The 27,853-nt window shown below is 35.8% G+C and overlaps 3 protein-coding genes across 21 annotated transcripts in view; 1 reads left to right on the top strand and 2 right to left on the bottom strand.

Annotated features, from left to right (window-relative positions):
* gltpa (glycolipid transfer protein a) overlaps positions 1–4,268 on the bottom strand; it is a 9,670-nt gene extending 5,402 nt beyond the window's left edge. The window contains exon 1 of the mRNA XM_077241390.1: positions 3,990–4,268. Within this exon, the coding sequence (XP_077097505.1) occupies positions 3,990–4,092 (103 nt within the window). The 5' untranslated portion in view covers positions 4,093–4,268. The remainder of the gene's footprint in view (positions 1–3,989) is intronic.
* Positions 4,269–6,197: 1,929 nt separating this feature from the next.
* tchp (trichoplein, keratin filament binding) lies at positions 6,198–16,642 on the top strand. Its single transcript, XM_077241388.1, has 12 exons — positions 6,198–6,768; positions 8,014–8,224; positions 8,316–8,372; positions 9,188–9,256; positions 9,619–9,792; positions 11,156–11,268; positions 14,271–14,337; positions 14,428–14,600; positions 14,693–14,774; positions 15,775–15,960; positions 16,037–16,180; positions 16,268–16,642. Exons 1-12 carry the CDS (start codon positions 6,578–6,580, stop codon positions 16,298–16,300), a joined length of 1,500 nt encoding a protein of 499 aa, XP_077097503.1. The 5' UTR covers positions 6,198–6,577; the 3' UTR covers positions 16,301–16,642.
* A 602-nt stretch (positions 16,643–17,244) lies between these two features.
* git2a (G protein-coupled receptor kinase interacting ArfGAP 2a) overlaps positions 17,245–27,853 on the bottom strand; it is a 31,226-nt gene continuing 20,617 nt past the window's right edge. For 8 of the 19 annotated variants that reach the window (XR_013206871.1, XM_077241373.1, XM_077241377.1 and 5 more), the window contains 5 exons: positions 25,453–25,535; positions 25,038–25,229; positions 20,778–20,933; positions 19,966–20,029; positions 17,245–18,729 (listed from right to left, as the gene is read on the bottom strand). Coding sequence is in view for 15 of the 19 variants with exons in the window: in XM_077241373.1 (XP_077097488.1) it covers positions 18,517–18,729; positions 19,966–20,029; positions 20,778–20,933; positions 25,038–25,229; positions 25,453–25,535 (708 nt within the window). In the remaining 4 variants the exon portion in view is untranslated. Of the gene's footprint in view, positions 18,730–19,965; positions 20,030–20,748; positions 20,934–25,037; positions 25,230–25,452; positions 25,536–27,853 lie in introns of all 19 variants that reach the window. The other 11 variants (XR_013206870.1, XR_013206872.1, XR_013206873.1 and 8 more) reach the window with 2 other exon arrangements.

Below are 27,853 nucleotides of genomic sequence, written 5' to 3'. Positions count from 1 at the left end.
GCATGACAGATTTCTGAAAGCACCCATGCGGTTCATTAAAGTTTCAGTACCACCCATTATTACATCGAGACCAAATGCTTTGCAAGACTGGTATTGAAATAAACACCTGTGGAAACACACTGAATCACTGATGTTTCCATTACTGCAACCGATGAATACTGTATATGATTAGATCAATTTTGTATTGTTTAAAATAAATGTTTGATTATGATTTACTGGGTTTTTTGCATGTATGCACTGCTTAATTCAAACATAACATAACATGCCCCCTCAAATTTACAGCTCTTCAGCTGGGCAACACAAACCAACAAAAGTGTCATGCCTATTCAAAATAACCAAAGTACATTTTGAATGCAACTTCTGAAAAAAAAAAAAGCTGCATACACTAGTTAGGTCGTATAGTTACTGTATAGTTAGTTTGATAGTTTTGGATTAAAAACTTGCTTACTACTAGTCTTCAACTAGGGATGCATCGATATTAAAATTTTGGCTGATACTGGATAAGCTGATAATTATTTTCATGTTATTCATGTTATGGCTGATAACCAATAAATGCACTCTATATATAGTCCATTAGTCCACTAATATTAGTGCTGTCAAATAGATTAATTGCGATTAATCGCATACAGCATAAAAGATTTTGTTTACATACTATATGTGCATATATATATCATTATATATCTATCTATATGTGCGTGTGTATAAATACACATTACACACAAATAGTATAAAAACAAAAATATTTATGTTAGATGTGATTAATCGCAATTAATTGATTTGACAGTACTAATACATATATTCTTTACTATTTTGCCTAAACCAATTGAAAATAAAACACAAAAACTAAAATCAGTCAGTTTAAATGCTAGAAATGCATTTAGGCAGTGCAACATTACAACTTTAAAAACACCACAGCTAAAGATTACACTTAACAGTGTTATTAAATTATTAGAATTTTTAAAGATTAACTTTTAGTGAGAATTAAATGACGAAAAAGGTAAACAAAAATGTAAAAATAGTGGAAATGAGCATGCACAATTAAATATCTAATATCGATCAATATATATTACAATATTGACCGACAGCGATAAATGAGAAATGGCATCAAGAAAGCCAGGACTGCCACTGGTGCCCCATCACGAAAACAGATGTATGACAGCCCAACGATCGAAGCCCAATACAATCAAAATGCCAGAACTAGAAAAGCCTTAGAAAGTGATATACAGCAGAATGTTCCTGCAGTGAGAGCAAGGCCATCGCTAGCGGGGTGAAAAGTGGGGACGATTCTAGGGGCCCCCAGCCCCTGGGACCCATCCCCATTAGGGATGGGACGGTATGAAAATTTCATATCACGATTATAGTGACCGAAATTATCGTGATTATCAATATTATCACGGTTTTGTTAAAACAAGATGAAAGTTTTAAAAAAGAACTGATGCTCACTCTGAAAACATTTTAACAAGTTTTATATTTGAGAATCAACAAACAACAAATAAAACAAGCAGCTCTATGCACTTTAAAGCAAGAATCTATTCTGTGGCATTTCCTTCCTTATAATGACCGTCGTCAATAGCAACGCATTATAACTCAGCGCACATCATGCATCACAGCTTCAAGTTTATTTCAAGTGAGTGAGATAAAATATTTCAACTCAAAACAACATTTTGTGTCAAATTACTTTCCAGACGTAGTTTTAGTATTGAGGTTAAAGTTAACTTGCCTTGCGTTCGCTACAACAGTGGGTGATGGTCACACAGGACGGCTCGGCAGATTTTAAGTGTTTACCCCTATCACAGCGACTTTTTTTGAGCATGTTCTGCAGACAGAGTGACCATCCTCGATTAAGTTTCCCTCAGGATTTTTGTAAATGCCAAAATATGACCACACCTCAGATTTGGTCCTCTTAAAAGGCTGAAAAATCTCCCGAACACAGTCACCGCCTTCCGCCATTCCTTCTCGAATAAAAAGAAAAACCCCAACATTGCGCGCATGCATCAGACTGTTGCTGGCTGGACAGGATTTATAGTGAGTTATTAAAATCGCGATAATCAAACATGGTTTTAATGATAATTGAATTTTAAATGATATTACTAACTGTCGGTACATTTTATCGTGGTTTATAGTGAAACCGGTAATCGTCCCATCCCTAATCCCCATAAGCCTCTCCCTGGCCCCAGTACAAGATTTCAACTGAGGATTTCCCAGGGGACAAAGCCCCTGCCACGGAACGCGATTTAAAGGGGATCCACGGCAACAACCTTCACCGGGGCCCCGGATAACCCCACTATGGTCCTGAGTGAGAGTTCCATCTGAATAGTAGCTCCCAAGATAGTAGTGATATGTTCAACAGTGTAGGGTTCAAATCAACATACTTAGCCCATTGGAAAGTCCGTAGTCAACACCAGCTTTTTGTACTGATAGCAAAAGGAGCATCTCTGGTTACAGAGAACTCCACAACAAGCTCAAACACTGCTTACACTTCAGATTTTTCACTGTGAATGAATGCCTTCTAATTACAGAGAAAAAAACCCTCACACGTCTAACAATGCCAGCCGCTCCTGTTCTTTCTATGTTTGTACTCCACACAGGGCTTTTTGTGATAAAGTGTGAACTCTAAACAAGAGCTGGGAAGCTTGATTGTCTTTCTGTGGGAGTTAGCGACAATCACAACAACCAGTGTTTCATTATGACATCACATGATCATAAATATGATCTCCAATCACAGCCTGCTGCTAAAGTCTATCTACTGAGGTTAAGTGCCTTTATCATTCTTTCATATAGTTCACAGATCAATTTACCTGCGGACTCCACCAGGAGTTTCTTGAAGAACAATCATAAAACATATAAAATGATTCTATTTAGTATTCTCTAATTTAATAAAACTGATCATTATCATTATCACTTGAATGAAAGAGTTTTAAATAAAATATGGCATTTATCATAATGGACACCACAAGTTTGTGCAAAACCTTAACTTTTTTTTGCACATGGTGAATTTAATTAGTGACCTAGAAAAGATGTACATGTTTTTTTTCAAAATCCTAAAATAGTTTATTTTAAATTTTAAATTAGATTTTATATCAGACCTTTGGAGTTCTTTGCTGTCACTGGGAATTTTAGTTTATTCTTTTGCCTTCATTCCCAGTTCCTATTAGAACTAGCCTACATCAAGAAAATGACCCTTTTAGTGATGGCTTGATAAAATAGAAGAGTACATTGAACACTGATGTGAACACTTCAGTCTTGGCGTTTCAAGTGGCAAATTCATTTCAAATGCTTTTTTCATATTAATACCAAATGAGGCTATGAACAAAGATGTTCTGCTGTTCAGTTCCACCAATGAATAGAGCAGGGCAACTCAACACCATTCTAATCAATTTTCTCAACTTCCAAAATCGAGGGCAGTAGATTAAATTATGCATGCAATAGGTTTGTTGCCTTCTTTGTGAAAAGAAATTTGAGCCAAAAAAAGATTAGTCCTCAATAGCAAACAATGGCTTCTGCTTGACAGCTTTGTCTGACTGTACTAACAGCTTCTGAAGAACACATATCTTGATCAGGAGTGGAAAATCTCACCCCTGTCAAGGAACTGGAATATCCGCAAAATCAGATGACATCAGACTATTGATTTTTGTAACAACACGTGTATAATTATGTAATAGAATATTTTTTTAAACTCTCAATCTGTAAAGACACTATATGGCAAAATGCATGCATTTAATTGTTACTTTGTTTCCATGGCTGAGAAAGGGACGAATGTGGAAACAAACATTAGGCATTTTTGTAATAGCTATTTTTGCGTAACATATCGAAATAGCTACTTTAAAATAACTTTTTTTACGACCTGAACGAGTTACACAGAAAAGAGAAAGTCAAGTCTAAAAATATTTTAAATATCATTTTAAAACCCAACTCATCAGGCCGTTTCATGACAGCACAGAGTTCATGCTCAAATCTGAGCTCAAATGAGAGATGACGGAAGAACCTACCGAAGAAAGGAGGAAGGTGAGACACCGCCTCGAGAAACGGCCGGGTTTCCACTTGTTTGTCGGCTGGAAGTTGCCGGAACTGGTGCTCCATAAGAAGAGCCATGATTGCCAAAAGTGGGCGAAAGATACTTTTTTTGACTACAACATAAGACGAGAATAAGACAGGAGAAATGAAGGCAGAACCCGGAACTACCGCCGGACAGACAGACACAGCGTTTACTATTCCAGTTCTTCTGCTAGAGCTGCACTGCACAGCTGGACGGCCCCCCTGCACCGCCCCTTTATGCAAATATATGTAGACTCCTCGCGGAAACGTTCAACATGTGGGCGGGGACTCTGCGAAGGAATCAATCATATTCCACAGGGGCGGGGCCTAAACTGTCAAAGTTTATTCTCCTCAGTGCCCACACTTTACAATGTAGTCAGGAAAAATGTTGCTGCACATTAAATAAAAAAAATATTTTTCTGTTACGGAAATATGTAATATTCAATGTTCACCTTTTTCCTTCTGAAGTTATTGTGACATATAACACATTTTATTTTTATTTTGTTACTTCCCTTATTGAGGCGGCTTAGCTTTAGGCAGATTCCGTTTCGGCTGGCCATTTAATACACAACTGATCAGGCATTAAATCATCTAAAAGTATTTTTCTCCTCAAAGAAAATGTATATGTTTCTTTATTTTGGAATATTTAAAGGATAGAAAATAATCAAAGAGCAGCTCAGGTTAGAATCTTTGCTGAAAGTTTAGGGGCTTCCTATAGTTAATAATTAAAATGTCCTTTACCCTGTTGCTGACATTAGAGGTTTAAGCGGGGAGTGTTTCTGACGACAATTAGACACGATTATCTGGTCACCATTAAACATTCAATGTAATGTTTAATTCATGCACTAGTAGGCTTAACCTACAATGACCCAGAAAGTCATGTCATTGTCTCTTTATTAATACTGGCATCAAATTTGCAGCTTTATCTCACACCTCACCTGACTGCTCATTTTTAATCAATATTTCATCTTTCATAGAGTATTAAGACACTGCTTTCACCTTCACTGCAGGTCTTGATCACACTTGAAATATCCCTGGAGATCAAATGAAATAAGACTTCTGAATAGTATTAAAGGGCCAGCAAGCCTGGACTATATAGAGTGCAACAGTCAGGTTCCAAAAGTAAAAAATCCATTCATTTTCTCCATAAGGAAATTGATTATTATTAACGATAACTTATAAACCAGTTTAAAGACAGCCTTACTGTGAGCTGCTAGGTTGTTAATCGATAGCATTTGCTGCTGTTGAAGTTGTCAGCCTGCATTATTTCAACTTAGTTTTAAAATAATCGTGTTTAACATCAGAATTGGTGTTGAAAAACTACATTAACCGTGATGCTGTACAGAGAATCCACCAATCAGAGAGTCGAAACAAACTAAATGCACCAAAAGGTCACTTTAGCCCTACCCACTCCCATGAAGCACTGCGTCATACAAGTCAATATTTACAAATATGCAACATGCATATTTCGCAATAAATTCTGTATAAAAATCTAGATTTTAATTATATTTCTACATCGTTTTTATGCTGTTATGCCGTCAAGTACACAGTCTTGCTGTAATTTCGTCCAATTTTTAAATACTTTTTTTGCTTCAAATAAAAGTTTGTAATGTTATGATTCACATTATAGCTGGATGATTTGGTTCATGGCTTATTACACGTTAATGAAAAAATACTTCAAGAACCAACAGCGCTGAAAAAGTGGGTGGGCACTGCTGCACTCAATAAGTCTTTTAATATTTTTTTATTGTTTTTGACGCATTTTAAAATGGCCAATGGATGATTAAATTGTAAGAATACAAACATTTAGTATCATTCAATAGCTATTTTTGGTTAAAACAGCCTAAATTGTTTATAAGATTGTAAATGGGCTTTGACAACTATAGCCTATATTAGCAATTTTACAATTATTTAAATTAATCACGCTGACATTCTTTTTCTGCAAAGACCTGGTAAAAAGAGTAAACATGCCTGCATTTCCTTTTAAGCTTATTTTTTTAGATTCATCAAGAAACAATATTTACTTTATACTATTTTATAAAAGAGTTACTGAAAACTTGATATCATATTCCACTATTTATCTGCAATAAATTAAAGTAGCCTACTTTAAAAAAATCCACAAAAAAATCGCTTCGCTCTGTCAAACTGGTTTGTGCCTCGCTACTCGCCGTAAGTAACCAGGAAGTAGCGCAGTAACCAAGTAGAACGCTTCCCCTCTGGTTATTTGTTTACGCGCCCGCTGTCGTTAACGGCTTTCCTCTTTACTACATCATTGTTTTCATATTGTTCATTTAAATTAGAAGAGCACCAAAAATACACGCGTCAGTGCGGTAAATGCAATGCTTTGAACGGGATTTATCTAACGGATATAACGGCGATTATAATAAGCCTCAAATGCAATTAGCATGTTTTTATAATTAACGTTACAGCATTTTATGGATTAAAAAGTGCCTGCTGGAATGATTGTAGGTCAAGGTCTATCATAAAGGTCGAGTTATAAATAAAGCTTGATAACGAAACTCGTTTGAGCATCAGATGATCCATGGCTTTACCGACGCTTTCAGCGCACTGGCCGGGTCGAGTGCGGGCTCTGGAGAGGCAGTTGGTGCGGCAGCGGGAGCAGGAGGCTCGCTGGAGGCAGCAGTGGGAGCTGCACTCGCAGTACTTCAGAGAGCAGGAGGTCCGAAGCAGCAAACAGTCCCAATGGAGCTCACGGCAGTCCTTCCAGCGCAGGTACTGATGGTGAATTACTTACATTATTCCTTCCTTTATCTTGTGTGCGTAAAGTTTATATTTGAGAAAACACTTCAGCCCACACATCATGGTTCGTTCTGGGATCGGTCAGTTTGGAGCTTTTCAAAAGCATCAAGACATTAAGGCGAAGATTTCGGTAGTTACTGAACAGAGGCTTCAATAACAACAACAAAAACGGTTCCACTTTATATTAGGCGTCTTTAACTAATACTAACATTTAAATTAAACATTTTATGCTATGCATTGTGTACATACATGTTGCTGTTATATTGTAATTGTTATATTTAAGAAATACCAAAATTATATATATATATATATATATATATATATATGCTCCTTCCCTTACACCTTAACATACCTTAACCCAGCTTTATACCTACCCATACAACCTAACCTTTCCCTAACCTTACACGTATCCCACCTCAATAGCAGCGAAAGTGTTTTTAAATACATGAACACAATAAGTACATTGCACCAAAGATTAGGCTATACCTAACAATCTTTTTTTTAATGTAAGTACATACCCTAATATAAAGTGTGACTAAGAAGACATAATAAGCATATAAGTAACATAAAATAACATTATACATAAATATGCAGTAGATAATAGAACAATCAATGTACAAAATGATATACAGTGCCTTTTACATTTGTTATGTTACAGACTTATGCTATATCCGCTTTTGCCCTTATTTTGTGTTCGAGTCATTTTGACCTGGAGAGGATTTTCTTTTTCCCGAAAATTTTAATGTTATCGCATTAGACTAAAACTTACTGACTTTGGTCACACAGGGTATAACTACTTCACAATTTAGTTTCACTTTATTTTGATGGTCCCTTTAACGCATTCTGTTGATTATAAGTAACGTTGCACCTACATGTCTACTAACTCTCATTAGAGTGTTAGTACAGAGTATGTAACACCTAATAAGTTATTCATGTAAATATATGGGTCATTCAGGAGACAATTTAATTGAATGAGCATGACTTAATTGTGAAACTGCCTTTTAAAACTTTTATAATTACTTTTAATTTGTTATTTTGTTATTCACAGTAATATTTCTCATATCACTGTGTTTGCCTGGTTTCACTTATACAGTGAAAGATAGAACAATATGAAAAATCACATATGTATTAACCATAGACTGTAACAAAAATGGTATTAACTGGCTTTGATTTATGTTTCTATAGCAAAGTTACAAACTTCTTTTCTTGGCCTTTTAGTATGTCAGCATTTCAGCGGGAGCGCATGAAGGAGGAAAAGCAGCGGAAACTAGAGGAACGCAGGGAGCGTCTGAGGACGATGCTCAAGCAGGAGAGAGACCAGTTGGAGGCAGAGCTCAGAAATGTTGTGCCAGATAGAGCCACACTGACTAGACAGCTAGTGGAAAGAACAGATGATCTCCGTTCTGCCAGGGAAGAGAGGAGGAAAAATGTATGGATGCTTATTGTTTTGTCACAAAATTATGTTATGTTACACGTTTGAAAATTGTCTGATCTGATTTGGTGATTTTTATTTTCTTCAGCTTGCACAGGAGCTGCTGAGGGAACACTGGAAGCAAAACAACTCAGATCTGCGGAAGGTCAGTCATATATCAGTAATGTATATGAAGAAAGTTCTTTTTGAAGAAAAGAAACACTTTTTTAAAGTAAGACTTTATATACACTACTGTAAGTTTGGGTAAGACTTTTTAAAAAGAACTTAAACAATTTTAATCAGGAAGGATGCTTTAAATTGTAGTGACAGTAAAGACATTTATATATATTTCAAAGGTTACCACAAAATATTAAGCAGCACAAATGTTTTCAACATTGATAATAAGAAATGCTTCTTGAGCAGCAAATCAGCATATTAAAATGATTTCTAAAGGATCATGTGACATGAAAATTCAACTTTGCCATTACAGGAGTAAATTACATTTTGAAATATATTCAAATATAAAAGAGTTATTTTTAATTGAAATGATATTTCAAAGCATTACCCTTTGAATGTATGTTTGATCAAATAAATGAAGCCCTGCTGAGCTTTAGAGTCTTCTTTTAAAACCATTAAAAAAGTGCTGAAAGAGTTTTTTTCCCTGCTTTTAAACCCTCAAAGTATTATCTGGCTGTTTACATCCACTGAAAGTTCCTTACTGTTAATACAATTCTTCCTTTTTTAAAAAGATTTTTTTTTTTCTGTGGAATCAAAGTTATGCCATGCTGAACATTTCTGCCAGGAATTAAACTCATCAAGAACCAGACATGACTGTAAGTTAATAGGGCATGTGATATGTTTCTTCCATGACTGATCTGTAACTCTGAGCTCGGGATTTGGTTCCGAATCCAAACACACGCAACCACTTTTGGAGCATTATTTAATCAGACATCTCCGTGTCTCAAATGTTTGTGCGTACAGGTGGAGTCAGGATTGCACAAAGATCACGTTGTGAGCCAGTGGCAGTTTCAACAGCAGGAGAAAAAACAGGTTAGGCGTTCACAGGAAGTGTTAAATGCCAGTGCTGCCATGTCGGCTCATGCATGAATGCTGATGGAGTCAGGATTGGTACTCCCTCCATACATTTAACATTTAATTTTGAATTTAACCATACTATTACAACTTTACTTTCCTGTTATCTCTGTAAATCTGCTTTGAAACAATTTGTATTGTAAAAGCGCTATATAAATAAAGGTGACTTGACTTGACTTGACTTGATCAGTTGAGCATCACGTAACATGAACCATCTTGAGTATGTGTACAAATAATATTAGTTGTGTCCTAGTTCATGGTTCTAAAAAATGACTTTTTTGGTTTAACATTAAAATGTAACTCTGTTCTGTAACACTCAGGCTGATGAGAGAACTCAGGTGGAGAAACAGCGTTTTGAGAATGAGTATGAGAGAACCAGACGGGAGGCTCTGGAAAGAATGAAGGAAGAAGAGGAGAAGAGAAGACGGGAGGAAAAGAAGCGAGCTGAAGACCTCCGCAAACAGATGGAGGAGCTCAAACTACGAGACCAGGAAGTACGGAATTACTGTTGAATAGACTTATACGTGTAATGCATTAGGTTTTGCCTGTCACAACAACCATGTAACAAAAAACAAAGGCCATAAAAATCAAGTAAATTCATTATATACATTTTTTTATAATTATTTGTTTGTTTACAATAAGGTCCCATTCCATTACTAAAAGTTATTTAATACAGTAACTAACAATGAGCAATACATTTGTTACAGAGTTTATTAATCTTTAAAAACTGTTCATTTTATCACAAATCCATTAGAAGACAACTTTTGATTTCAAAAATATATATATGTATTGGCAAATTTTGAAATAAACATGAACAGATTAATAAATGCTTTAAGGCCTGTTCACACCAAGGACGAAAACTATAACGATAAAGATATTGTTCTAAAAATCTTTCTAAATATAAAAGGAGTCCAAACCACAACTATGTAACCATAACAGCACAGAGAAACGATATCATTGGAATCCCTTTTTCCATTTTTTATCAGCTGATGATTGATACCAACATTGACAGCCAATCAAAATCTATCCTGCTTTAAAGAGCTTGAGCATTTAAAGCGGCAGACTAAACGCTTAGAATAAACAGAACAATATTGTCTGCTGTGAACGCTTGTCACGGTGGGTTGCAGGAAGGCCGACGGAGACGAGGATATACATCCAAAATGAAGGTTTACTTTAATTAAACAGGTCAGCAGAACAGGTAGCAACACAAACTAAATATAACTGAGATCAGACTGAGACTGACTGAACAGACGGAACTTAAATACAAACACAGATGACACTGATTAACAGAACACAGGTAATACAGATGATGATGATGATGATGAACTAAACAGGTGATACAACTGGACTAATAATGACGGTGAAGGTGACATGTGAATACAAGCATACAAGTCCAAATGAAAACAAACTAACCCAAACACCACTGTGACAACGCTAATATGGTTATTGTGGTTGCACTTTATTTTACAGTATGTGTACTTATAGAGTTCTTACAGTGTACTTACCCAAGAAACTACTATAAGGTAACTAAATGGGTTAAAGTTAGGGGCAGTTTCAGGGTTAGTAGTTATAACCCAGTTATTGTACATATTATGTACATTTGACTGTAAAATAACTCTTATCTTTATAGTTATCGTTCTAACTGTAAACGGGATTTTAGAAGTATTTTTCATTGTTAGTTCATGTTAACAAATGTAGTTAACTAATGTTAAGAAATTTGACTTTTGTTTATTTTCAATAAAATAAAATAAAACCTAAATAAATAAAAGCCTATAGATGCCATGTATTTAAGGTTTAGTTAGTGGTGCTAAAGTGTATTTGAGTTTTTATTCATTCCATTTCTTTTATTTGTTCCAGGCTGAGCGTCTTAAGCAAGAACAGGAAGCTCTGATGTCTCAACGCTGGGAGCTTGAGAAGCTAGATGATGAGAGGAAGAGGATGGAGGAAAGCAGGCGGAAAACTGAATTCGGGTGAAATATTTAAACATGTTGAGGGATTTCTTCTGCAACGGCTGTTATTGTAAACTAAATATACAACTATTAAAACCATTTTTTGTTAAATTAAATAAATATGAAATTAAATAAAATGAAAAAATAATTAAATATTAGATGAAAAAGATTAACCAAAAAAAAAATTGGAAATGTTGGTTTAACAACTAACTGAATAAGTCGAAGCACTAAAATGACTACCTAAAATAAAACCAAAACTGGGAAAAAAAATAGATAGATAGATAGATAGATAGATAGATAGATAGATAGATAGATAGATAGATAGATAGATAGATAGATAGATAGATAGATAGATAGAAAATACAAAGGCTCAAAACTAAAATTAAAATCAAAACTGAATATATAAAAGCTAATTCAAAATATTAATAAAAACTATAATAGAGTGCAACAGTGCCAACTCCATTTTTAAAGAGTAACTAAACACTAAAACAACTTTTTTTTAGTAAATTATCTGTAAGAATGGAGCTTCATAAATGCTGTTCATTGATTCGAGTAAATTTTTTTATATTTGGGTATAAAGTGTTTTAATTTTCAAATATATTGTGTAAAAACGTCTGAGTGCTGCCCTCTTCAGGTTAAACGGAAAGCTCCTGCAGTAGGGGTACTCTCTGACGTAGAATACTCTCTGACGTCACTCTGTCACGCCCTTGGTGCGAGCTCATCCCACCCTCACCACGCCCTTGGCAGCCCCTGGTATAAAACCATCTGTTTCCGTCAAAACTACTGTAGCGAGTCAGGAGTTGGAATTACGAGTATTGAAAACGGATAGATATATATATTAGCATATAGTTAGCATAGCATTTATATAGTTATTTATATTATTTCGTGTAGCCTAGGTAGTTAATCTCGCATATCGCTCCAGTGTGCAACCTGCATTTTACGTGGGATTGCTTCTCCAACGCAATGGAGGTGGAAATGGGTTTCTCCACACAGCTCGCGCTGCCAAACGCTGCTGTTCCTGCATGAACTCCACCACCGCAGCGGCGTCATGATGTGAGTGAGCATATATTTTTAATCACAATTTATGTTCCTTCTTATTAGGCTAAAGTTAATTAATCCTCTGGTGTCGACAAACGCGCCGGCGCGATTTGCTGATTATTTTTTTCACATAGCAGCAAAATATAATGAACGTAATAGTAATAATAATCCTGGAAAAAATTACCTCAAAATTACTGAATATAAGAATAATCGGATGCCGATCGCGATGCGGGAGTTAAGACCGGAGTTTGAGCTGGTGTCCACAGACAATTCACCCTCCTCCCCTTCAGGTGAAGGTGGGGGAGAAAAGTTCTCGACTTCAAATGACCGCTCTGTTGCAAAGCTACTTGCGTCACTCCATTTTAGCTAGTTTGACAGCAGCTGTCACTGCGGGTCTCAGGTGCACTTGCCCGCTCAGCCCCGCCCTCGGTTCGTCGCCTCTATCTCCGCTGGGCTCTGCCCACTTTTCCAGCATTTTTCAAATATTGCCAGTGGGTGGAGTCAGGCTTTGACCAGGGGTTTAGTTACCCTTTAAGCGGCATTGGTTCTGGAAGTATTTTTTTCCAATAAAAGTCCTCCTGTAGTCAAGAATTTTATTCCTTAAAACTCATCTTTGATCACCAAAATTACATATTTAATATAACATGCCTTAATATAGCTTGAATATAACTTCACATCCTTGCTTCATTTAATATACGCGGATCGAATATGCAAATATATGCGAATATGCCCCGCCTCCACTCACTCACTCCAGCTCAGAGATTCACTCATTCACGTGATTGGTTACAAGGTAGTTTGTGACCTCAGAAACACCAGCGATTTCAAACCTTGTTTTTGAGAAAATACTCAGCAATGGTGTTGACCTATGAATTTATACATGGTTTGTCTTAAAGCATATTAAAAACACCACATAGACATATATACAACATTAAAAGCTTGATTTACACCACAGGGGGACTTTAAAAAAGTATATTTTAAAGAATTACTGTGTAAGCCATAAACCAAGCAAATCAGCTTTGAGGTAAATCACATTACATTATTTGAAGTTAATTACAAAAAAATGCATGTACATACAACATTTAAAGGACAAGTTCGGTATTTTACACTTAAAGCCCTGTTTTAATATCATTTCTGATGAAATAGAACGGTTAAGATAGAATTTTGGACAAATGCTGCTGTCCCGAGAATTTTCGGTTTCTGTGTTAGCACCCCCGCACCTCCACAATGGTTTCATAGGGGCACTGGAAGAATCATTCATAAAACGCATTAAACTTTAGTTTACAAAGACGTGAAACTCACCGAGCGGTCTGGGGTGTTCACTGATATGCTCACACAAAAATTGCTGCAAAAGATGCTGTTTTATGTTTTATGAATGATTCTTCCAGTGCCCCTATGAAACCATTGTGGAGGTTGGGGGTTGCTAACACAGAAACCGAAAATTCTCGGGACACCAGCATTTGTCCAAATTTCAATCTTAACCGTTCTTCAAAGAATTTAAGGTTAAACTTTAAAATTTTTTTAAAGGTTTTAAGATCAAAACAATCTTAAAACAGGGCTTTAAGTGTAAAATACCGAACTTGTCCTTTAAGTATTTTAAGAGTGTAGAGGGATTGACTCGATTATGTCATATGCAGTGCTTTATAGGAGTGGGCGGAGCTAAAGAGCTACTATGGCATGTGTTGCTTTTTTCGACTCTCATTGGTGTAATTTTGTGTACTGCATCATGGGACATGTAGTTTTTCACTAGGAATTCCGCTGTTAAACACGATTATTTTAAAAAATGAGCTGAAATAATGAGGGCTGATGGCTTCAGCAGAAGCAAGTAGCATTCATTAACAACTTCGTTGCTCACAGTAGGTCTGCCTTTAAAGCTATATAAGTTGTTCCCTATGAAGAAAATGAATGGAGTTTTTACTTCTGGAACCCGATTGTTGCACTCTATAGTATATACATAATACTAAATTAGTAGTTCTCTGCTTCCACAGGCATTTCCTGACTCGTCAGTATCGTGCTCAGCTGAAAAGGAGAGCACAGCAGGTGCAGGAGGAACTGGTATGTTACAGCAGAAACTGATGTTTTTACCCCAGAACTCAACATAGTTTGTCTTGCCCGCGTAACTGTAATAACTTTCCTGTCCACCAGGAGGCAGACCGCAAGATCCTGGCAGCACTGCTGGAGGGAGAGGTGGAGGAGCAGAGTCTGGAGAAAGCCAGGAAAGAGAGAGCTGTCGCTGACGCCGCCTGGATGAAGAGAGTCATAGAGGAGCAGCTCCAGCTGGAGAGGGAGAGGGAGGCAGAGTTTGATATTTTATATCGGTAAGCACAGTCAGGAGGGTTTTTTAAGAACTTAAAGATGCGTTTGTACCTGTAAGTCAGACTCATGCTCTGTTTTTGTTTGCTGCCTGCAGGGAGGAAGCTCAGCGTGTTTGGGAGAAGAGAGAGGCAGAGTGGGAGAAAGAGAGGAGAGCCAGAGAGAGACTGATGCGGGAGGTGAGACGAGGCTGACGGCCAATAGATTAGCAGTAACATGCTCGAACGTTGGTTTTGTTTTATTAAACCCACCTAAACAGTGCTCTTTGCTTACATACTTCATGTGAATATTTTTTTTAATGGGTCATATAATGAGGAATTAAACAGTCCTCAGTCTTTTAAGATGTAAAAGAAGTATACAAATAGTAACTTTGAGAAACATCTTCTCCAGACTCATTCTGAATTTGCCAACATCATATAGATAATGCATTAATTTATGACTTTCAAACCCTAAGTTTGTAAGTAAGTGCTGGATCTCATTTCAAATGCGAAGAGGATGTTTACTTAGATATCTTAAAGGAACAGCAGCAAAAAACAGCCTATTTAATTTTAAAAGTTGGAGAGGGTGGAACATAGTCAAAAAACATCAAATATTGGTGAAAAACTTCAGTAAGATTTTAATGTTTTATGATTTTAATGTCTCTTATGCTCACCAAGGCTGCATTTATTTGATCCAAAATATAGTAAAAACTGTAATATTAAGAAATATTATTAGAATTTAAAATAACTGGTTTCTATTTTAATATTTTTAAAATGGCATTTTTCCCTGTGATGACCATTATTCCAGTCTTCAGTGTCACATGATTCTTCAGAAATCATTCTTACAGTATATACTAATATGCTGTATACTACCGTTCAAAAAAAGCTAGTATTACTAGGAAAAAATTAAATTCTGTTTGATATTATAATAAATAAATGTTATGAAATGTATGATTGCCACTTTAAAGGTGAATGGTCTGTTTATTTATTTCCTAAGAAATCACAACTTACTTTATGGGCCACTGTCTGTTCGAATGAATACAATAATTATTTTTGCAGTGTATAAAACCTTTAAATTGTATTTTGAAGTAGAATTATACCGTTTTATAATGATAATGTAGTTCATTTTTAAGAAGTGTAGTTAAATAATTGACAGTTAGTGTGTGTTGGATGTTAAATGTTTTTAAACTATGTTTGGTAGGTCCTGATAGGACGTCAGCAGCAGCTGGATGAACGAATGCAGGAGAACAGGCTGGCAAGGGAGGAGTCTCTGAAGAGGAGAGAGGAGCTCATCCAACAGCTGGAGCAAGAGAGATTCACTCTACGCCAGGAGAGGGAGCAGCAGGAGGGATCCCGCACATCTCGCATGCAGGAGATCAATGCACAGGTGTGTGAATAGTAGCACTACACTTACTCTAGTATACGAGTTATAGATGTCTTCAATAGATGTGTTCGTCCAACAGGTGGCGCAGAGGCGCAAGGAACAGTGGGAGGAGCAGCAAAGACAAGAACAGGAAGAAGTACAAGAGAGGGAGGAGCTTAGGCTGCAGGAGGAGGAGCTTCGTCTTGAGACAGAGAGAATGAATCGACAGGGCTACCAGCAGAGAGTGAGTGGAGATTCAAGTGTTAGCGTTTATATGACAAGTGCTTTGAAATGTAGGCTACTAACTGATTCATTTTTTTCATCATGGCAGATTCACAGCAGACCCCGGTCAGCATGGACATGAGAGCGATTTTACAGGAAGAATATTTGTGCCACATCCCCACATCAGATGCTTGGATGCATTTTCGTGGATATTTATGTCCATGCTGATCTCGGACACTTTGTGAATTAACAAGAGCCAGTTTTCCCCTCAGAGATTATTTTAATATATGGCCCATAAATTGTTTTTGATTTAGATTATGGCTTCCATCAATAGTTGTTTAGGTAAGTTCTCCAATTCAAAATTTGAGAACTTTACACTAGTCCTGAGGTTTGCATGTAGGGCTGTTTTTATATGTAGATTGTTTTGTATAGGTGAATTTCAATGCTGACAAGGTTTTCAATAAAGAAAATGTTATCCATTGTCCACCGCATTCATATATTTTGAAGACTTTTAACTAGATAGCAATGTGTGCAAGAAGTTATGATGAGTAGAATTGCTTCTATTATAATCAGTGTTGGGGATCAGTGTTTAAAAGGAATGTTACAATATTGCGTTATTCCTTTAAAAAGTAACTAATTACATTACTTTTTACGAAAAAAATCTTTCATACTCTGAAAACCATGTCCACCGGACATATATATTATATTTCTGTAAACTAAACGATCCCTGTCGCGGATTACGTTCCCCGCCAGTGGGCGTAGTTCTCATCCACTTTTGCGTCCTTAAACGCTTGTTTTTTGAAGTCGACAGCTTATAAAAACTTATTTCTGGGTTGTTTAGCTTGTTTGCTGTACACCCTGTCACATAGCAGCTTTGAGACAGTTTTGTTTTTTGTTAAGCATGAAATGACAAGGATGCAGCTTCACACAATACAAAGTCAATGGAGACGGTTGGAATTTTTTTTGGGCTGCTTTATTTTTCTGACAAGCGGATGTGTGGTTCAGCATATAGCCCATAGGCGACGACTGCCCCCTTTATTCATATTGGCTCACTTTCAGATTTGAACAAAAACTCTGGAGCAACAATTAAAGCCAAAATTATAAATTAAGTTTATTTAAAAAATAAAGAACATTTTTGTTTTTAACCACAGGCATAACAATAATATTAATTAATGAGTGGAAGACCAGTTCATCTGAATAACAGCAAACACTCAAACAAAGGGACTTTAACACTGGGCTGTAAGTCACTGACTCTTATATCTAATAACACTGAGCAACCAGTCCACTGCACAACGGTTTGCTAAGTCTAACCTGATCAGGCTAGATCAAAATACCTAGTAGAGAGGAAATAAAAAAAGAGCTGCCTAAACACTGAAGTGAATGTACGATATGGAGAACTATCTAAAAGAAAACTGAAATGCATCTAAAGTATCACAAAAACAGCATCAATCTGCAGGAGGAGATTATTTTATCCTCATATTCTCATCTACTGTGAATGTATTGAAAACAATAAGTTGTAATTAAATACTGTACTGTAACCTCCAAATCGTTGCTGAAATCTGATTAAACTAGGGTTAAATAACTTTTCATAATATATTTTTCTTCAATACACCCTATAAATCTGAGTTATAACTACCTGGCGTTTATCATAGTTTGGAGAGTGAAAAATAAAGCTTATCACAGGGCAATAGGTGGATAAAGCTTTAAAGCTGGACATTTATACTGTCATGGAAAATATGTTTTAATTATAGCCACCTGGCGTATCCATTTAACCTCTGACATGAATGGAATCTGATCTTTAACATGACATCTTTACACTTTCAAGTTTATAGTATCTGTACCTAAACATGGCCTACCTGACCACACTACCTGAATGTTTTGTACAGATAGATTACTACAATGTTTTTTTTTATATACCGGTATATATTATAGATTTCACTGAGATTATCATTGAAAAAAAAAGCTTAATTTGAACGCAATTCAAAAACAACAAAGACATCCACAAATTATGGACTGAATGTTTGATTATAAAAAGGTAAAAGAACTTATGTTTTCAGTATAGTGCAAAGAGTCAGGCATTTACTGAATATTTAGTGACTGGCTGCTCATTTCTGCTCACAACATCTAGTCAAATACAATTTCACGGTTTAACACATGTCCATACACAACCCTTGAGAGCATTTCAGGCTTTATCTTATGGCTTCAAGCCAAACAGACACTTTAAATTAGAAATAAAAACATGCAAATACAGTTTAGATTACAAAAAAATCTCAGCGGACATACCTAAAAATGACTACTAAAATAGCACTGAGAAAACCATCAGGGTTGCATTACAGGTGGAAATGGGTGGAAGCAGGATCAGTTGTTGTTCTCTTTGGTGGTTATGGTAACAAGTTGCTTAGCGGCCTTGGCGATGTCATAAGCGCACTGGATGACTTGCTGGGTGACCAACTGCACGTCCACTGCGGCGCTGCTGTCCAGAGGAGACGCTTTCTTACACTCGTTCTGCAGTCGGGTTGCACTGGATGTTAATAAGCGCAAAGAGCTCCTTGCTGTCTCAGAGCGTGGTCTCTGTGGACAAAGGTGAAAATACAGAGAGAAATACGCATAAAATACATAGCCAAGTCTTGAACCACTATAAAATAGTCTAAATATCAAATATCAAAATATCAAATAAAAAAGTAATAGTTATCAAGCAAGTCTGAGCGGTGTGTGGGATTTCTACTATTCTTTTAGTTGAACTGAACGTCTATCCGACGCACACACACATTAAGATTTGGGTGTGCGAGGCATTATATTTTATAGTGAATAATATATCAAATTAAAATAGACATATTATTTATATAATATTAATAATACTGGAAACACTTTACAATAAGGTTCCATTTGTTAACATTATTTTACTGCAATAATTAACATGACCTAACAATGAAAAATACTAGCATTTATTCATCTTAATGTTAATTTCAACATTTTCTAATATATATTATTAAAATCAGATCTGTTAATATTATTTTATGAACTTGAGCTCATTGTTAATGTTAGTTAATGCATTAATTAACAATAACTAATGGGACCTTCCTGTAAAGTGTTACCATATAACTATAACATTATCAAAAATGTGACCTACAGTGTCCAAATACTTTTTGTGGCCACTGTACATCCAAATACAATTCTAACAAACATCCTAAATGTACGATATATTAAAAGCTAGATATAAAGTACGTTCTACTTTACCTGAATACATACGTACAGTATACTCATGTAAAGTAATATATACTATATAGCAAATCTCAGCTGCCTGATCACAAAATTTAACTACAGTATATTATTGCCCAGCTCTTTATATATATATATATTCATAAGTATGTAAAAGTATGTCCAACTTTATTCACATACATACAATATACTTGCACAGGGCGATATACTGTATACTGTATAGCAAATCTCAACTTCTTGATTACTTGTATTGTCACAAAATTATATTAACTATATCACCCAGCTCTAATCAGATGAATGCAACAATAAGGCATGAAGATACTTAAATATATACAAATATTTTCAGTGAATAATACATATAATTAAAATAAACATATTATTTAAATAATAAATAATGTTACGATTATTTATATATAAATATTATAAACAATGAATACTATAATTACGTTATAAACATTAGCATCATGATTTTCTGTAAAGCTCCTTTGAAGCAATATGTATTGTGAAAAGCACTGTACATATACATTTTACTTGACTGTCTATAGCTTTTTTTATAGCATTTATGAAGTGTGGGGAGAAACTGCACACCTTGGGGAAGAGGGCAGCCATCTCATTCACAGCCACATGTATTCTTTCTGCGCAGGGTATAAAGCTATTGGAGGAGAAAATGATAGATACTGTATTAAAATCTCAAAATAAGAACCATCAGAAGTTGGAGAGTGAAAAATCAAGCTAACCACTGAGCAGTCGGTAAAAGATTTAAAGCTGGACATTTATACTGACATAAAAAATATTTTCTTTTTGTCTTTTAATAGCTTTTGTTGAATAATATCACTGAGATATTACAGACATTTAGAGATATATTTAACAAATATATGGAATATGCTTGGCTTTAATTTATTTATAAATGCATTTTTATTCAAAATTTCTGTGCATTAATCCACCAAAAAGAAAAACATGCATTTTTTTTTAGTTGTGCAGCAGACAAGATGCAGACATTTTCAATGTAATGTAGTTACATCATAATTTTTCTTTTTTTTAAAAAAAAGCTACTTCAAAATAACTGTTTGGCTTTCTTCATCAACATTGAGAAATATCTTAAAAATCACACAGCTTATTTTACAATAAAATTCAAACCAGTGCAAAACAGAAAGATCAAAAGTTAGATGGATGTCAGTACAAAGCCTTTTCCTAAAAGAGAACCAAGTGCACTGACATGAGTTCCTGCAAATAAAGGTGACGTTCAGAAGACAATGCAAACTGATACAGGCCTTTGGCATTACCGTAGACATACTAGTAATCATGCGTATTGCATTCATGTTCAGATTAGTGGGTGAGTTCTGAAGAGAGAGATAGAGGTAGACACTGTGCCTGTGAGGCAGGGACAGAGGCCAGAGTACCAGGAGGCAGGGTTGTTGGGGTTGGCTGGGTGGGGAGCTCTGAGGCCGAGGGACTGCATGGGAGACGGGGGCTTGTCTGCCCAGGGCACCAGTGTGCTGAAACAACCCAGACTGTGTCTAAGTCTGCGGACACTCTCCCTCTGCTCACATGGTCCACTGGTTGGGAAAGAGACAGATCGGGACCCAAACAGAGCGTGGCCCCCGATGGGACAGAGCCCAAATGATGAACACAGACAATTGAGAACAGATGGAAAATGGAAAAGGTATGAATGGTGAAAATGATTCATTGGTTGGGAAAGAGTGAATTACGAAAACAGGCACTTTCCATGAATGGGGTACGATACGCATTCTTTTATTTTTTTTAAAGGTCTATATAAAAAAGGGTAGTGCTTAACCTTCAGAAAGTGTTCAATGTCAACCTCTGGAGGTCAAACTTAATTCATTTTCTATTTTCATTTTTGCAATAGTTACTTTGATTTGTGATTTTTTGATTTTCCAGAAATAAATATTTAATATACACATTTATTTTATTAAATAAAGAAATATTAAATATATAAACTATCATTCAAAAGTTTAGGTACAGTAAGATTTTTTTTAAAAATAAATTAATACTTGTATTCATTAAGGACACATTAAAATGATCAAAATTTGTAATAAAAGTTTTCTAGTTCAAATAAATGATTTTTATTCATCAAGGAATTCATAAATAATAAATTATTATATATCTGTAAATAACTAACGATGGCAAGTTTAGACTAATTTAAACTATCACACAGTACACACTGCCCAGTTTGACACTAAATGCTGGATATGGTGGCTTACATTTCCCATAAATTAATGTATTTGTTTGATCATTTGCTCTTACATCTCTTTCAGCGCAAGGCAAATTTGTGTAAAAAACTTTTTATTTATTTATCCCTCCTTCCATGATGTAGAAAATGTGTAAATATTTTTATTCAAAGAACTTTTTTAGGTGTTCAAGCACGAAGTGCTGAAAACCTATTGTAATTGTACTGATTTTTATTATTATTATTATTATTATTATTATTTTCCCCTAAAACGCATCGTGCAGACCAAACCGTAAGTGCTGGAGCTCTGAAACTTTGTCAGATGGTAGTACAAAAATCGAGGAGAGGTTCAGAGAGTATGACCCCGATTGGCCTATAGGTGGCGCTACAGCAATCAATTGCGCGTAACTGCTCATAACTCCTAAACCGTAAGGCGTAGACTCAAGTGTCTTATATCATTGGAAAGCTGGACTCTTAACTTAAAAAACGTATATCTCCGATTTCATTTCCGCCATGATAGATTTTCCGCCATTTTGAATTTTGTTAAAAAACGATTTTTGCGAACTAGTCCCTGGTTTTTTGCCCGATCGGAACCAAACCAGTGTAGAAATGTTCTCTGGAGTCTGACTATCAATAATTATTGAAAAAAAGTAGAATTTTCTATATCCGGTTGCTAGGGGGCGCAAAATGAACGTTGTGGGAGGAGCCTATTTTACTATAATGGCTATAACTCGAGAAGTAAATGAGATATCTTCACCAAACTTGACACACATGTGTATGAGGACAGTCTGGGGTCACAGTAAAAAAACCGCGTCGATCTAACACTAGGTGGCGCTATAACATTAAAAAAACATAAAAGGGGGTGTGGCCACCTGACCGTTAGTCCGATTGACCTGAAAATTGGTATGCAGTGTCTTGGTCCAAGGCCCCATGTATGTGTAAAAGGATATTGGCGTATCTAAAAAAACATGGCCGCCATCGGCCAATGAATTTTGAGCACCTGTGAGACGAGGTTAACGGAGGCCAATCGGAACGAAACTCAATGGGCATGTTCGACTCATGGCCCAAGAGGTCTGTAAGAGTTTTGAAAGAAATCGGCCACTAGTTGGCGCTAACGAGTTTTACGGCTCTGTAATCACGTGGTGTTGCACACATCCCCACAAAATGCATATCATTCGATAGATCTCCTCATGATGAACAACTTTGCCTCTAGAATCATTGCTGTCAATCAAACCGTTCATTAAATATTCATGAATATGTTAAAAACCTACTTTTGCGAACTAGTCCTAGGTTTTTCGCCCGATCGGAACCAGACCAGTCTAGGACAATTCTCTGGACTCTCTAGATCAATAATCATTGAAAAAAAGTTGAACTTTTTATTTTTCTTATGGTATTAAAGGGTTATTTAGAAAAGGAGCGTGACAAAATGCACCCAAAAGCCTATAAATCATAAATAAAAACTCAGAACTTCACAAAAATTGATGAGCATATGTGTCATACCATGGTGAAGAAGCATGAAACGTTTCATGGAGATCGGACAATAGGTGGCGCTATAACTGTTGAAAAGCTTTAAACCCATGTATTTCCTATGGTAAATTGCCTTTATTGGCTGTAAATGGTCTTTTCCATCTATGATCGTATAATTTTCATATCCTAATGTTTAAAACCAGTGCAGTACAATTATCTGGACTCTCTAGATCAATAATTATCAGAAAAGGTATAATTACTTCATTTGGATGGCTATAATAGAGTGTAAATCAGATGGCTATAACAGCTATAACAGCTTGGATGGCTATAACAGCCAATAAGTGGTATTTTACTGCCCCCTGCTGTCATTTCATCATACTACTCTCTAATATTTTTATATATAATTGATATTTAGACTTTATTAAATCATTATTTTAACATTTACAATCACATTTTGTCAAAATGCATCTATTGCTCTGTACTCTCTACAACAATAATTATAGGAAAATGTATAACTTCTTCATTTGGATGACTATAATAGGGTCACTTCAATATGTAGCCTTGACTGAAAGCCAATATCTTTTCAATAAATGCTCATAGCTTCTTAAAAAAAGGTCAAGAACAGCTATAACAGCTTGAAAAGGCTAACAGCCAATAAGTGGTATTTTACTGCCCCCTGCTGTTTAAAAAAAGTCATTTTGTCACACTACTCAACTATAATTAATATTTAGACTTTATAAATTCACTATTTTAACATTTACAATAACATTTAGTCAAAAATCGTCTATTGAAGTGACAATTGAGTCACACTGGCTCCTGAAGTTCCAAATGTCTCTATCTACATCAGAATGAGCGTGTGTAGATTAAATGATATGAAAAACATGGCCTATTGTATAAGTAGGCTGTAATAGCACTGTTGTCCACTAGATGGAGCAGCAGCATTAGATATTTTACTTCACTGGAGAATACTGGAGAAACAAAGTAGTTGAAAATGAAAGTGAGCCAATAAGTGGTCTTCTACTGCCCTCTGCTGGCCACTCTTCTTATTAATTGTCTTTTTTTGTATATAGACACTATAAAATCACTTAAATAACAATTACTATTATAACACATTCATATTTTGTCAGAGTTTATCACTTCAATTGTTCTTATGCTTCATATAATTGCTATCAACGTGGTAAATCATGGTAAATAACGCCAGAAACATGGTAAATCATAGTAAAAAAGGTAAATCATGCTAGAATCCTTGTAAATTATTCTAGAATGTGCTATATCATGGTAAATCATCATATAACATGGTATATCAAGGTAAACTATGGAAAATCATGTAAGATTCATGGTAAATGATACTGGAACATGGTAAATCATGAAAAATCACACTGAAATGTAGTATATCATGGTAAATCATGCTTGCTACATAAAACTTAATGTCTTTTGATGCTTTTGTGCTTAACGGCCTGAAAGGCCTTAACTGCTTGAACACCGCTAAATGCTGCTTGCAGCTTTAATTTTATTTTATTTTTACTAAAATTAATACGATATTAATTCAACACATTTTCAAAATGATGTAATTGTGGTCCGATGTTAATTGCTGGATACCGTTGAGAAGATAAAAATTTAACTATCCACTTTTCATGCTTGTGTATTAATTTAGGCGGTATTTCATCTGAAATATCTAAACGTTCTCACAACTAAAACACATTGATTTGTGTCTATAATGCTTTAAAGAGAAAACTGTTTGGTCACTAATAATCTTCAAAATATCTTCAGCATAAGAAAGAAAGTCACACAGTTTCGAAACGACGTGAGGGTGAGTAAATGATGACACAATTTTCATTATTTAAGGGGAAACAATTTGTACCCAAAGCCCCAAATATGTACATGTGAAATTCTTTAATATGTGGCAGAAGTTACCAAAAGAGAGTGACCTCAGATTTTTTTGCTGCCATATATGACGAAGGAAGAAATCCGAGAAGAGAGATGATGACATTGGATGTCCTCTCACCTCTCATGCTTGTTCTCCTGTGCAGCCCTCAGCAGCTCCTGGATGTTCTTGGTGATCTGCTCAGTTTTACGGATGACGTCTTCTGTGCTGGGCAGACTGGGGTCAGGCTCAGATTCGTGATCATCCAGCTCAGGTATCGACCCGCTCTCTCCCATCCAGCCACTGCTGCGCAGACGACATCTACGGCCAAAGCTGCAGGGACGGAGGAAGTCATGTACAGTAAATGGAACCAAGGAGTCAGGGATGAGTAATGCTTGACGCATGGTTACAGAATCATTCGTTTGTTTTCTCACTTTGCTTGGCTAAAAGTCGAGGACAGGCCGTTTTTATTTTCATAGAAAAAAGGGCTGGCTTTGTTTGCCAATAGGAGTGAGACCCGAGTTATTTCAGGTCACATGAAAGAAATTGGACATACCCAGAGTCGTCCAGATCACACTCGTTGACCGTGTTATCATAGTCACCATCAGACACACTGCTCTGCTTGTCAAATTTGGAGGCCTAAAGAGACAGGAAAGGACACGGCAAAAAAAACATGTGACGTCACTAAATGCCAAAGGTGGCAAGCAATGAAACTGCAGTGATGGAATTGGAAATATCAGCATGTTTGCTAGTTCATATGAAATAAAATAATGCTTTTGTGTTCTTTCTTAACTGTTTTGCGTTCCCCTGAGAAACTTTGCGTTCACTCGTAAAGAACACAAAAGTTTTGCAAGCGAACGCAAAGTTTCTCGGGGAACGCAAAACATTTGAAAACATTATATTTTTTTTCCACCAACATTTCCCATTCAGGGGCTCCGTACTAAAGGGACATGGTGGTGGGGAAAAAAAACTTTTTTTTTTTTCTTCACTCATTTTTTTTCCACCGTAGAAAAGCATTACAAGGTGTGAGGTGAGTTAGTTGGGTTCAACAAACGGGTTAGTTGAATCCCTAAATGTGGTTACAAGAGCTGTTTAAGATCAATAATGTTAATCAATAATGCACTTCTAGCCAAGCTCAAATCTAACACACATCTAACGGAGTGCCAGTCTCCATATGTTTTGTTTAGCAAGAATGCATTAAATTGATCTTACATGACAGACAGCAAAAATTATTACATTGTTAAAAAAAATTTCCATTTCAAATAATTGCTGACGAAGTTTCCATTCGTCAAAGAATGGTGTATCTTGGTTTCCACAAAAATATTATGCAGCACAACTGTTTTCAGCATTGATAATAATAAGAAATGTTAATTGAGCACTAAATCAGAATATTAGAATGATTTCTGAAGGATCATGTGACTGAAGACTGGAGCAATGATGCTGAAAATTCAGCCTTGCCATCACAGGAATAAATTATATTTTAAATGTATTAAAATAGAAATGTTATTTTACATTATAATAATAATGAACAATAATAAAAATTTTCTAACTTCTTTTAAACATTTTTAAAAAAAATCTTACCGACCCCAAACATTGAAATAGTTAAGTATCTTAAATGCACTTTTAAGTCCAAGCGCAGACCAGCGGATGTAAAGGCTAGCTATGAAACAACTAGTGTGTTCTCGAGGGTAAAACTCAGAGTTACAATTGAATCTAGTTCATGGTCCCGATTAGAGTATTCCTTCACAGTGCCATAAAGCATTTACAGTAAAGCTGTTTGACAGTCTCATTGGAGCATGATTTATTGTGCTCAAGGATATGAGGTAATGGGGTCAGACGCCAGCAGCACTCCGAGCACTCCAACGTAACTAAATTAGTGTAACAGAATATTATAACAATTCCATATCAGGGCAACAGACACTTGGAGTCAAACTAATGTTCCGTTGAACAAACAATCACTTTTTTATTCTTCTTCTCTACACACATCTCCTTGTACATAGGGGTGTAAAATGCATCAATGCATTGTGATACATTGAACTGACAATTTAAAAAAATTCATTACAGAATTTAATAATCAATTATGTTTAGATTAATAATACCCAACAGGCGCGGATTTATGGGCGGGCCTGGGTGGGCACGTGACAGGTGGCCCACCCAATCAGATTAATAAAAACGAAATTTTAAATTTTATTAATAATAATAATAATAATAATAATGAATTAAGTTTGGCCATATACGGCCCGCCGAACACTTTATATGATATATGACAAGCCTGAGCGCGACCATCTCTGGCTCAGCGCCAGCCAACGCGCGAACGCACAGTTTGAATCTGGCAGTTATGTCATGTCACTGTACATATTTTGTCCATACTTTGACACCCTTGCAAGGAGAGGGGACGAGGCACATTGTTCACATGAACGTTAAGAGCGCGTGCTTTTATGGCAAATCGCGCGTCCCGCATGCTTTATGAATACTTTAGCTTGCCATCATTGTTGCCAGATTTACGATAATTATCGTATTTGTACGATAATTTTGACCTCTGTACGATGTACGATCAATAATGAAAAAAATCCCATAATGTACGATAATTTCAGAGTTTTCAGTCGTTCGTCCAAACACACATCCTACCGCTTCTCTCTCTGACCCAAAATCATTTTGCAGGCTCACCTGCCTGCACGCAAGCACGTACAGGTCCTTCTCAAAAATTAGCATGTTGTGATAAAGTTCATTATTTTCCATAATGTAATGATAAAAATTAAACTTTCATATATTTTAGATTCATTGCACACAAACTGAAATATTTCAGGTCTTTTATTGTTTTAATATTGATGATTTTGGCATACAGCTCATGAAAACCCAAAATTCCTATCTCAAAAAATTTGCATATTTCATCCGACTAATAAAATAAGTGTTTTTAATACAAAAAAAGTCAACCTTCAAATAATTATGTTCAGTTA

This window comes from Siphateles boraxobius, unplaced genomic scaffold, assembly GCF_051911475.1.
Source record: "Siphateles boraxobius isolate OS27281-9 unplaced genomic scaffold, OSU_SipBor_1 24, whole genome shotgun sequence".
Classification (NCBI taxonomy): domain Eukaryota; kingdom Metazoa; phylum Chordata; class Actinopteri; order Cypriniformes; family Leuciscidae; genus Siphateles; species Siphateles boraxobius.
The sequence above is the reverse complement of the archived record's forward strand: the minus strand, read 5'-3'. Positions and strand labels throughout refer to the sequence as shown.